Source organism: Dasypus novemcinctus, chromosome 9, assembly GCF_030445035.2.
Source record: "Dasypus novemcinctus isolate mDasNov1 chromosome 9, mDasNov1.1.hap2, whole genome shotgun sequence".
Classification (NCBI taxonomy): domain Eukaryota; kingdom Metazoa; phylum Chordata; class Mammalia; order Cingulata; family Dasypodidae; genus Dasypus; species Dasypus novemcinctus.
Genome location: NC_080681.1, coordinates 79,455,805 through 79,468,443, shown reverse-complemented (window position 1 = coordinate 79,468,443; position 12,639 = coordinate 79,455,805). Strand labels below are relative to the sequence as shown.

The following is a 12,639-nucleotide window of genomic DNA, read 5'->3' as shown; positions in this document are numbered from 1 at the left end:
GACACATTCCTTGCATTTGTTGAATACATCTCTGAGCATGGCTGCACCTCATGGTCAGTGGTCCACATCATAGCCCACACTCTCCCTCGTTCCATCCAGTTGGCCATGGGAGGATCTACAATGTCCGGTAATTGTCCCTGCAGCACCACCCAGGACAACTTCAAGTCCCGAAAATGCCTCCACATCTCATCTCTTCCTCCCATTCCCCACACCCAGCAGCCACCATGGCCAATTGTTCCACACCAATGCGACATTTTCTTCAATTACTAACCACAATAGTTCTTGAATAGAATATGATATCTTTCACTTAGCAAAAATTTTTATTTCATTTAAGTATATCATTCATACATAAATATACATAAACAATAAGTTATAGTAATAGTTGTAAACTTACAAAACAAACATACATAATATCTTACAAGGCTGTCATACCTCATCCTACCATCAATACCTTGCGTTGTTGTAAAACATTTTTAACTAATGATTAAATAGCATCCTTAAAACATTACTAACAAAAGTATCTTACATTTGGTGTATTTTTCCCCCAACCCATCTATTATTATTTTTATACCATTTATATGTGAACATACATAAACAATAAGTATCTAGTAAAAGTCGTGAACTTACAAAACAAACATGCTTAACATACTGGGGTCCCATACATTAACCCACCAACACCTTGCATTATTATGAGACATTTATTACAAATTATGAAAGAATATCACCAAAATCTTACTACTAACTGTAGTCCTTATATTTGGTGTATTTTTCCCTAGTCCCACCCTATTATTACTTTTGAAATATATTTTTATGACAGAAGTTGTAAACTTACAGAACAATCATGCACATGTGCAGAATTCCCATACAATACCCCTTAGATCACCACACCACAGTGGCACATTTGTTACAGATTATGATATAATATCAGCTTATTACCAAGTCCGTAGAATATATTAGGCACACTTTTTCTATACTCCCCTGCTATCAACAAAGTACATCTTTGGCATAGATACATGATTATTACATTATTATTGTTAATCACAGTCCATAGGTCATTCCAGTTGTATTTTCCCATGCTTAACATTCTCATCACCCTGCAATAATGATGTATATCTGCACTATATCACAAAGGACACTCTTGCATCTGTATCATCAACCACAATTCTCATCCACCTCTGGGTTTACTGTGTTATTCAGTTCTTAAATTATTCTCTAGCTTTCTGTCAATTGACATTTATATCCCTAGACTATCCTTTTCAGTCACATTCCCATTTATAAACCAACCAGGTGTTACCATCAACTCTATACATTTCCACACTTTCACAGTAAAATTAATTAAAACTTCTATATCAGTATTCCATATCAGTCCTCCTCTTTATCTCCTTTAAGAATCCGTCACCTACCACCAGGTATTGAAGATACTTTACTGTGTTTTCTTCTAGAAGCTTTATGGAAAAAAGAAAATAGAAGCTTTCTGGTTCTTTTTATATTTAGGTTTTTGTTCCATTTTGATTTATTATATAAGGTGTGAGGTAGGGGTCCTCTTTCCTTCTTTTGGCTATGGATATCCAGTTCTCCCAGCACCATTTGTTGAATGGACTGTTCTGCCTGAGCTGGATGGGTTTGACAGGCTTGTCAAATATCTCTTGACCCTAGATATGAGGGTTTGTTTCTGAACCATTAGTTCAGTTCCATAGGTTTTTGTGTCTGTCTTTATGCCAGTACCAGGCTGTTTTTACCCCTGTTGTTAGGTAATATGATTTAAAAGTCTGAAAGTAAAAGTCTTCCAACTTCGTTTTTCTCTTTTAGAATGTTTTTGGCTATTCAGGACCCCTTACCCTTCCAAATAAATTTGATAATTGTGCTTTCCATTTATTTTTTAAATGCTGGTAGAATTTTTATGAGGATTGCACTGCATCTGTATATCAATCAATTTGAGTAGAATTGCCATCTTAATGATATTTAGTCTTCCAATCCATGAGCATGGAATGTTCTTCCAATTATTTAGGTCTTTTTTGTTTGTTTCTTTTAACAATGAGGTGTAGTTTTCTGAATACAAGTACTTTATATCATTGGCTAAGTTTATTCCTAAATATTTGGGTTTTATCTGTCATATTTTATTTTCACCACTTTTTTTTAACACTTTTAGTTACATTTACTGATATAATCTTCATTTCTAGACTCTTTCAAGCCTCTCTCTTCTGAAAAAGAATTTCAGGCTTTAGCACACCTTTAGTATTTCCTGCAAAGCCAGTCTTTTGGTTGTAAACTCTCTCAGTTTCTGTTTATCTGAATATTCTAAATTCATCCCTCATTTTTTAAAGACAGTCTTGCTGAATATAAGATTCATGGCTGGAAGTTTTTCTCTTGCCTTATCTTATATATATCATACCACTGTCTTCTTGCTTCCATGGTTTCTGATGAGAAATCGGCACTTAAATCTTATTGGGTATCCCTTATATGTTCTGCATTGCTTTCTCTTGCTGCTCTCAGAATTCTCTCTTTGTCTTTGGCATTTGACATTCTAATGAGTATGTGTCTCAGAGTTGGTCTATTTGGATTTATTTGGACGGGAGTATGTTGTGCTTCTTGGACATGGATATCCATGTCCTTCAATGGGGTTGGGAAATTTTCTACCATTATTTTTTCAAATATTCCTTCTGCCCCTTTTCCCTCCTCTTCCTTCTGTGACACCCATGGCATGTATGTTTGCACATCTCTTGCTGTCATTTAGTTCCCAAAGACGTTGTTCAATTTTTTCCATTCTACATCTGTTCTTTTATTTGTTCACTTTCAGAGGCCATTTCTTTTTTTCTTTTTTTTAAGATTTATTATTATTTTAAATTTATTTATTTCCATTCCTCCCCCCCAGTTGTCTGCTCTCTGTGTCCATTCACTGTGTGTTCTTCTGTGACCGCTTCTATCCTTATCAGTGGCACCAGGAATCTGTGTTTCTTTTTGTTGCATTATTTTGTTGTGTCAGCTCTCCGTGTGTGCGGCACCATTCTTGGGCAGGCTGCACTTTCTTTCGCGCTTGGTGGCTCTCCTTATGGGGGGCAGTCCTTGCGCATGGGGCTCTCCTACGTGGGGGACACTCTTGCGTGGCACAGAACTCCTTGTGCGTTTCAGCAGTGCACATGGGCCGGCTCTACATGGGTCAAGAAGGCCCAGGGTCTGAACCACAGACCTTCCATGTGGTAGGCGGACGCCCTAACCACTGGGCCAAGTCTACTTCCCTCTAATGTGTTTTTTATCTCATTTATTGTATCTTTAATTCCCATGAGTTCTGTTACTTTTTATTCAAGTTCTCAAATTCTTCTTTGTGTTCCCTCAGCATCTTCTTGATGTTCTTTATTTATTTTAGAAATTTGTGTGTATCTCATTTATTAGTTATCTCAAATCATGTGTCTCTTCTGGGGCTTTGATATGTTCCTTTTCTTTGTGCCATTTCTTCCATTTTCTTAGTGTGAGTTGTAATTTTTTTGCTGATGTCTAGGCATCTGATTAGGGTGATGAGTTTACTCAGATGCTAGATTTCTCCTTTGTAGGGTTTTAGTGGCAGGATGCTGTATGTTACTGCTCTTCTTTGATTTTTGGTTCAACCTGTTCTGGGTGTTTAGGACTGTCCCTGTTGCTCATTTCTGGGCCCTGGACCCAATAATGGTTTGCAGGCCTGCTTCCTAGAGATTTGGGTAGGGATGTAAAGGCCAGAAAAAGCCTCTCTCACTTATTTTTAAGTTCCTCATATGCACCTCTTTGGTCTGCCAGCAGATGGTGCCCTTTGGCAGCCCTCTCAGGTCAGTGCCTGGTTGGAGTGTGTTTGCTACAGCACGGACTGGGTCATGATGACAGAGGTACCTGCCTGGAGGCTAAGTGTCCTGTAATTCAGACTTTCTGAGAGGCAGTTCTCCACTCTTGCTGGCAGTCCCCTCTTCTTTCCTGGGTAGGAAGTAATTCCACTCCCCTCAGCATCCAGTCCCTTTCAGTAAAGAGGAAAATTGAAAGGGTTGATCTCTTTAGTCCCTTTCTGGGTCCCAGGGTAAACAGTGCCATGGCCCACTTGGCCTGGAAGGGCTGGTGGGACACAGCAGACCAAGTTTGTAGATCAAAAGCTGAGTCAGCCTTACACTGTGTCCCTTTCTTTCCCCTTTCCTGGGGAGATGGTTTCCTGGGGCCCCCTTTGTCCACCATTCCCAAGGCCTGAGAATTCAGAAGTGTTTATATTGTAGGGGAGGATGCTGGCATTTGCAGCTGTGACTTTTTACTCACAGCTTTGTAATTGCAATTCTTTTACTTTACCTGCCTTTCATTTGGGCTGTGTCCGGTCTTCCCCTGATGTCCGAATACCTAGAAGATTTTTTCCCTGGCTGTTTCTTCCTGTCCTGTAGCTATTTTTGTGGGAGAGAAGAAAGTCCTTTGTCTTTGGCATCTGCCATCTTACTGGAAGTCTCCCTGTCCATTTTTTCCATTCTTATCTTTTGTCTTTTCAAATTTATATGCTCTGTCCTCCAATTCAGTTATTCTGTCCTCAGCCAATTCAAATCTCTTATATGCCTCCAATGTTTTTAATCTCTTCCATTGTTTCTTTCATTCCTATAAGATCTGTTACTTTTTTTTTGTTTTGCAAACTTTTAAATTCGTCTTTGTGTTCAACCAGTGTCTTCTTAATATCCTTAATCTCTTTAGCCATCTCATTGAACTTATTAAGGAGATTTGTTTGGATGGAAACGGACTTGGACCAGTGGTTAGGGCGTCCGTCTACCACATGGGAGGTCCGCAGTTCAAACCCCGGGCCGCCTCGACCCATGTGGAGCTGGCCCATGCGCAGTGCTGATGCGCGCAAGGAGTACCCCCCCCCCACGCAGGGGTATCCCCCGCGTAGGGGAGCCCCACGCGCAAGGAGTGCACCTGTAAGGAGAGCCGCCCAGCGTGAAAGAAAGTGCAGCCTGCCCAGGAATGGCGCCGCCCACACTTCCTGAGCCGCTGACGACAACAGAAGCAGACAAAGAAACAAGACGCAGCAAATAGACACAGAGAACAGACAACCGGGGGAGGCGGGAATTAAGTAAATAAATCTTTGAAAAAAAAAAGGAGATTTGTTTGGATATCTGTCTCAAATCCTGTGTTTCTTCTGAAGGTCAAATTTGTTCCTTTGGCTGGACCAGATCTTCCTGTTTCTTAGTTTTTCTTATAATTACTTGCTGTTACCTTGGTAGCTGATTTTTTTATGTGCTTATTCTGTACTCAGTCTCTCTTTCACCGATGGCTTTCTTATTGGTTGGTTTTTTGCTAAAACTTCCTTTGTTCCCGCTCCATGAATGTTAATCTGTTCTGTTTGTTTTTTATTTGCTTTAGTGTATATATATACACATACATATACATATATATACATATACATATTTCTTAGGAGATACCGGGAATCGAACCTGGGACCCTGTACATGGAAGCAGGTGCTCAACTACTGAGCTATACCTGTTCCCCACTTCTGTGTGTGTGTGTGTGTATATATATATATAATTTTTTTTTCTTTTTATTTCTGTATGTTTTTAATATTTCTTTTGTCTTCTCTTGCTGCTCTTTCCTAGAGGGCTAATTCTGGAAGATGGATCCCCCTGAAATCACATTCCCAGCTCTTCTTTCCCAGTCAAAACAGGCTCAGGGCATCTATGAAGGGAGTGTAGATCGATTCTAATGTGCTCTGGAGAAGAGATCTGAAAGCCTTCCAATTTTCTATTTAATGTTTCCCCCAAAACTAGGGTTTCCTAAAGTACCCAGCAGGTAGCATTCTTTATCCAGTTGTTCCCTGCTGCCTAAGGTTATTCTGTGCCTTCAATTCTCAGCTGATTTAGCTCTTGGTAGGGGCTGGTTGTTGCTGAGATTGCCAACCTACCCAGGATGAAACTTCTGCAGCTCCCAGCCCCTGAGATGTGAGTTTTCTGATAAACTGCCACCCTCTGTACTACTCCCTCATCTCGCCAGGTAGGTGAGGTGACTCTGCTTGTACTGTCTTGAAAGAGTGTGATCAGACTACTCTTAGTTCCTCTCCTTCCTGGGGCACCTTAGGGATGAGAATGCAGCAGCTGTTTAAGGTGGGCAGGGTAAATCTGCCCACATTTCCATGAAAGAATGCAAGCTTCTCTTTCCCTCCTGGGACCCAGTGTGGATCTGTCTACTCTACCCTGAGAACTGTTTACAGTGTACCCAATTTCCACTCCCACTAGATGGGGGGAGAGCCTAAGCAGTGCCTTTCCAAACTGGGAGTGCTGGATCTGATCTCTACTACCATGTGGGACCAGTGTACAGCACAAATGCTGCTGGTTTCTTGTGCCTTCAGCAGGTTTAAATCTCAGCTGTGCTCGAGATTGGAATCCAGGTAGCCAAGTTTGCCGGTCAGTAACTATAGTTGGTGTAGGCCACTTCTCCTCCCCTGCTTTCGGGAAAGAGAGCATTTGCTTCCAGTCAGTCAGTTTGTTTGGAGGTGGCTCGCCTCACCAGTGGGGCTTGGGCAACCACCTCTGCAATGTGGGGGAATCTACTCATGAATCTTCACTGCAGATGGTTAGCTTTCTCTCTTCTTTCCTGGTTGGTGCACTGTGTTCTTCTGGTGTGCAGGGTCCCCCAAACAGTTGATCCAGACAGATTCTGGCTGATTATTAGTTGCCCTTTGGGGTGAGCTGATTGTTAGAGCTTCCTACTCTGTTGCCATCTTAGGTCTTCTCTCTTATGCTCTTCTTAACTTTTGTTTTCCATGTATGGAACTGAGTCAGTTATCAGGACGTCTAACTCCCTGTCTCTTTGGTTTTTAGGAACTTCTAGCCATAGTAAAACAAAAGACTACTGAGAATTTGGATGATGTCACCTTCTTGTTTGCTTTGAAAGCACTTTGGAATCTTACAGATGAGTCTCCAGCTGCCTGTAAGCATTTTATTGACAACCAAGGATTGGCAATCTTCATCCAAGTCTTGGAGGTAGGAAGGGAAAATTGAGTTTATGTGTAAGGTTCATTTCTTCATAATGACATAACTAAGCTGTGCATTTTTTCTTTTGGCAGACTTTTTCCAATTCAGCAATACAAAGCAAAGTACTTGGCCTTTTGGTAAGGTGAATTGTTATGAGTTAATTCTAATTACATTAAAAAAAGAAGGCAACTAATCTAATACATATGTAGTACCTATTTTGTGCTAGGCACTGTTGTAAGCAATTTCCCTGTATTAACTCATTTAATATTCACATCACCCTTATAAAGTAAAGACCATTGTATATCAGTCATCTCTTGCTGCAAACAAACTTAGTCGCTTTAAGCAACAACCATTTTATTTACTAATGATTCTATGGGTCAACAGTTTGGGCTGGACAAAGCTCTACAGTTCTTCTGCTGGTCTCCCCTGGGGTTCTGCATGTAGCTGGAGTCATCAGATAGCTCTAATGGGGCTGGATGGTCTATGATGACATGATTCTGACACCTGGCATTTGGTACTGGCTGTTGACTGGACCTTGTTTGTCCAGTATGCTAGCTTGGGCTTCTTTGCATGGTAGTTTCAGGGACTGTAGCATGTGCTTCTTAAACCTCTGCTGTGTTACATTTAATGTCCCATTGGCCAAAGCAAGTTACATGGTATGGCAGTTTGAGATTATTTATGAATCCCCAAAAGTGAGATTTTGTCTGTAACCTATTCCTCTGGGTGTGATACCCTTTGAATGCATTAGTTTAGCTGACATGTCTTAATTAAATTACCTGTTAAGATTAGGGCTTTGATTCAACCATATCAGTAAGACATGATCAGGATTGAGTCCCCGCCCCTTTGGTGGGCTGATGTAAACATACACTCACTCAAGAAGACACACATGAAGAGAGAGAACTCCATATACATGGAAGAGAAGATAGCTCTGTCATTTTGATCCCTGGGCACTGGGGAAAGATGAGCCATTTCCCTGATAGTTTGCAGTTGAAGAGAAAAGAGCAGCTGATAAGGCTGGGAAAGAAACTAGCTTTATGCCAGACTGATACAGGAAGTCCTGAGAAACAAGCCCTATCCCAGCCCACTGTGAGGTCAGGAGAAGTTGGGCCCACGGACCCTTAAGCAGGGGTTCTTAATAAGGGATCCGTGAGCTTGAATTGAAATTCAAAAAAACATTATTCTTGTGGGGGTGTGTTGGTGTGAGTGTGATATATTTATTAAATAATACACAGTATAGTGTGGACTTAGTAAGGGGTCCATAGTTTTCACCTGACTGGCAAAGGGGTCTGTGGAACAAAAAAAGGTTAAGAACCCATGCTTTAGAGGAAGAAAGGAAGGAGAGACCAGGAAGAGATGGCAGCAGACTTCGGTGAGAAAGCAGCCTTGAGTTGGAATCTTTAGGGCCTTATAACTGTAAGTTTTACTCCAAATAAATACCCTCTGTAAAAGCCAACAGATTTCTGGTACTTTGTATCAGCACCCCTTTGGCTGACTAATACTAATATACATGGATAAGGGAAGCAGATTTGTCCCAAAGGATAGGGCATCCACCTACCATATGGGAGGTTCAAGGTTCAAACCCAGGGCCTACTGACCATGTGATGAGCTGGCCCACAAGCAGTACTGATGCACACAAGGAGTGCCATGCCATGCAGGGGTGTCCCCTGCGTAGGGGAGCCCCACGCACAAGGAGTGCACCCCGTAAGGAGAACTGCCCTGTGCGGAAAAAAAAAGTGCACCCTGCCCCGGAGTGGTGCTGCACACACGGAGAGCTGATACAGCAAGATGATGCAACAAAACAAGACACAGATTCCAGGTGCCGCTGACAAGAATACAAGCAGACACAGAAGAACACACAGCAAATGGACACAGAGAGCAGACAACTGGTGGGGGTGAGGGGGCGGGGAAGGGGAGAGAAATACATTAAAAATATATTTATACATGGTTAAGCCCAGATTAAAGAAGGTGGAGAAGCAGATACCACCCCTTGATAAGAAGAGCAGGAAAGTCATATTGCTAAGGATTATTCACTCAGGGATAGGAGAAATTGTGGCATGTTTTATTGTGTACCATACATTGTAATTATAGACTCTCAGTCACAGATGTATAATTTATTCTGTTACCCTGCAAGTAAAAGGCAGAATCAAAATTCAAACCAAGGTAGCCCAGCTCCAGAACTTCTGATATTAACCACTTTCTATACTTCCCCTTCATCAAGGCAATCAATTTTTGAGCAATTTCTTTCTTTAGACTTCTGTACTACCTCTCAGTCATACTGTTTCATAATTGAGAAATTTCTACCTTGCTGTACGAGACAGAGATATATATAAAACATCAAGTGAATAGAGCTAACAACTTTGGGGAGATGGTGTTAGGCATGTTTACAAATTGCTTAAGTGGCACAAAGTCCAGTGGGAGCCTTTGATACTAAGTGATCATGAACTCCTTGAGAACAAGAACTGTCTTATACTCTTTGTATCCTTAACACATATGGGCCTTGAAATAGTAAATGTGAAAGGCTTCACAGAGAGGAATAAATGCTTACTATTGGAAATCTGGAAAGTTCAGAAAAGTAGAAAGAAGGGGTAAAGGAGGCAGGGGAAAAGGTCATTTTTGGCTAGGCATGTTAAGAAAATGTAGTAATTCCAGGGATACTGTAAAAAAGAATAGGCAAAATTTTAGAAGAATGTGGGAAGGAGAAAAACAATGGGAAATAAGGCCAGAAAGGTAGGGTTGAGACCTCAGCTGTATTCTATATAATACTAAGTGTCTTAGTACAAGCTGACCTAATGGATCTTCTACTTATCTTTTTGAGAGAATCTCAGAATGTCGACAGTTTATGAGGTTGTCCCTTTTCTTTCAGCCTAGCTGGACCTTTCTCTGGATTAAGAAGATTCACATTCTCCTGTATCTTCCATCTTTCCGACATTTTGTTCTATAAACTCTTTGAAAAAGAAATAAATATAAATGTAATCTCTGCTGAGTTTATAAGCAAAACCTTGAGACTCAACTGAGGTATCCTTCTCAGTTATGCTGAGGGTGCTGCCTTCTCTTTTTTCCTTATTTTGGGCTACCATCTGACAGAGATACGGTATTTGTTAGGTGCATAACTGATTTTGGGAAAGGGGGGGCGGTGTTTCAAACAGTGCACTTTCAGCTTCTGTAGTGCTCTATGCACTTTTTAAAATACTGGTCTCTAGGCTGTACTTTCCTAAAAGCAGCTTCAGAAGCACTGGCTTTGTACTTGACAGATGTGGTATTAAATTCTAAATCTGCTTCTAATGCTTTGTTCATTTCAACTGTTTAACCTCTCCAAATCTTTGTTTTTTTTCTTTTGTGTGGCAGAAAAACCCTAAGGTTTTACCCAGTAATTCTAGCCTCCCCTCACCTATGGGCAGGATCTGTGATTTGTTTTTAATCAATAGACTGGGAAAGGTGATGGGATGCCATTTTTGTGATTATATTTTATATATATATATATATATGAATGTGATTATATTCATATATATATATATGAATCTGTCTTACTAGCAGACTTGCTAGAGAAACTCCTTCTCCCTGGATTTGATGAACCAGCTGCTAATGAAGGAAGTAGTTGGAGAAGCCCACATGGCAAGGAACTTTAGGCAGCCTATAGAAGTTGAGGGTGACCTCCAGCAAGAAACAGAACCCTCTTCCTTAAGCCACAAGGAAATGAATTTTGCCAACACTTTGAGTGAGCTTGGAAGCAGATTTTTCCCCAATTGAGCTTCCAGAGAATGCATTGCAGCCAACACTTCATTTTCAGCTTTATGAGACCTCAGATTAAGCCATTCTAGGACCTAGCTAAGCCATTCCTGGACTCCTGACCCACAGAAACTGTGAGATAACAAATGCCTCTAAGTTTGTGCTAACATGTTATGCAGCATAGAAAATTAATACAATTTGTAAAATAAAGAAAATACTGCCTTTCATTGTTAAAACTTCAAGGTGTAATGTAACATATAGTAGGCCCCAGTAATGTTAAATATTTGAGTTGGGCCAGGATTTATGTTGTAGTCCTACCAGTTATTAGAATTGTGAAGCTGGCAAGTTAGTTTTCCTGAGTGTCAAGTTTCTTTGTAGAATTATTTTAAGTACTACATGAGATAAGGTGTAAAAAGACATTTTTGTCTGTTATCATCGTCATCATCAAGGGGTGGGATTGTGGATATTTGGCCGAGTTGATAGGGAGGAGGAAGGAAGTCAGTATTCTGAATGTATCTGAATTGAACAGTAGGAAAGGGAAAAGATCCTCTCCTTTGCTGCCCCTAATATTCTCTGCTCCATCTGATTTGTAGAACAACATAGCCGAAGTCAAGGAGCTAGCTTTCAAGCTGGTGACTGAAGATGTGGTGAAGCACATCAGCAGTTTGCTTCATAGCAGAGAAATGGAAGTCAGCTATTTTGCCGCAGGCATCATAGCCCACCTGACATGTGACAAACAGCCCTGGCTATCCTGCAACCTTCAGAGGAGTGCTCTTCTCCAAGATCTGGTACAAAAAACATTCCTACTTGCAAAGTCCACTGCAAATCTCTTCATTAGAAATTTTATTTTTCCAAATCTTAAGAGTTTTAGTTATATGTGTTCATTGTAAAAAATGGGAAAAATATAGAAAAGATAGATTCTCCAAATAACATATTGGTACTACTTCCTGACTGCAGTTTTTAAGGCATTATTTATCAATTCAGTTTCCCACTTGGGAAATGGAAGATTTTTTTTTTCAAGATTGATTGATTGATTGATTGATTGATTTCTCTCCCCTTCCCCCCCACCCCGGTTGTCTGTTCTCTGTGTCTATTTGCTGCATCTTCTTTGTCCGCTTCTGTTGTTGTCAGCGGCACAGGAATCTGTGTTTCTTTTTGCTGTGTCATCTTGTTGTGTCATTTGTCCGTGTGGGCGGCACCATTCTTAGGCAGGCTGGACATTCTTTCTCGCTGGGCGGCTCTCCTTATGGGGTGCACTCCTTGCGCGTGGGGCTCCCCTATGCAGGGACACTCCTGTGTGGCAGGGCACTCCTTGTGCGCATCAGCACTGTGCATGGGCCAGCTCCACACGGGTCAAGGAGGCCCGAGGTTTGAACCGCGGACCTCCCATGTGGTAGACGGACGCCCTAACCTCTGGGCCAAGTTCGCTTCCCTGGAAGATTATTTTTCTCACTTTTTCTATATACATTCTTCCCTATATTACAGCTTCAAATCTGCTTTTAATACATTTAACACATACTCTGCCCATTTCATTTCTTTAGAGACTTCTCTCCCAGAGCTGTCTATATTCTGTCTGGTTTTCTTGTTTTGTATATCTGTTCTACTGCTGTCATCCTAGGATATCCTTTACTCTTATCTTGGGGGAATTCCCTTTGCCTCTCTCATGTTTTTCAATTTCCTGTTTCCTGGATTGCATGCCATCATGTTTATTGGTTTACTTTCTCATTTTGTTGGAGCACATCCTCTAGTAGCTTCCTAATAAGATATACATGAGAGAAATTTTAAGACTTGTTAGAAAAGACCTTTATTTTATTGTCATATTTAATTGATTGAAAGGTTAGGTATAAAATTTTGGATTTGAAATATTTTAAAGACATTGTTCCATTGTCTTCTGCTTTTCAATATCACTATTGAGAAATCCTGCACCATTTTTCTTTAGAAGATTTAAGATATT

General features: G+C 40.8%; 1 protein-coding gene across 1 annotated transcript in view; it reads left to right on the top strand.

The window, feature by feature from the left end:
* The window catches only part of LOC101435536 (protein zyg-11 homolog B), a 308,603-nt gene that overhangs the window by 280,830 nt on the left and 15,134 nt on the right, over nt 1-12,639 (top strand). Inside the window, exons 22-24 of the mRNA XM_058303573.2 lie at nt 6,807-6,968; nt 7,052-7,096; nt 11,279-11,473. Of these exons, the coding sequence (XP_058159556.1) occupies nt 6,807-6,968; nt 7,052-7,096; nt 11,279-11,473 (402 nt within the window). The remainder of the gene's footprint in view (nt 1-6,806; nt 6,969-7,051; nt 7,097-11,278; nt 11,474-12,639) is intronic.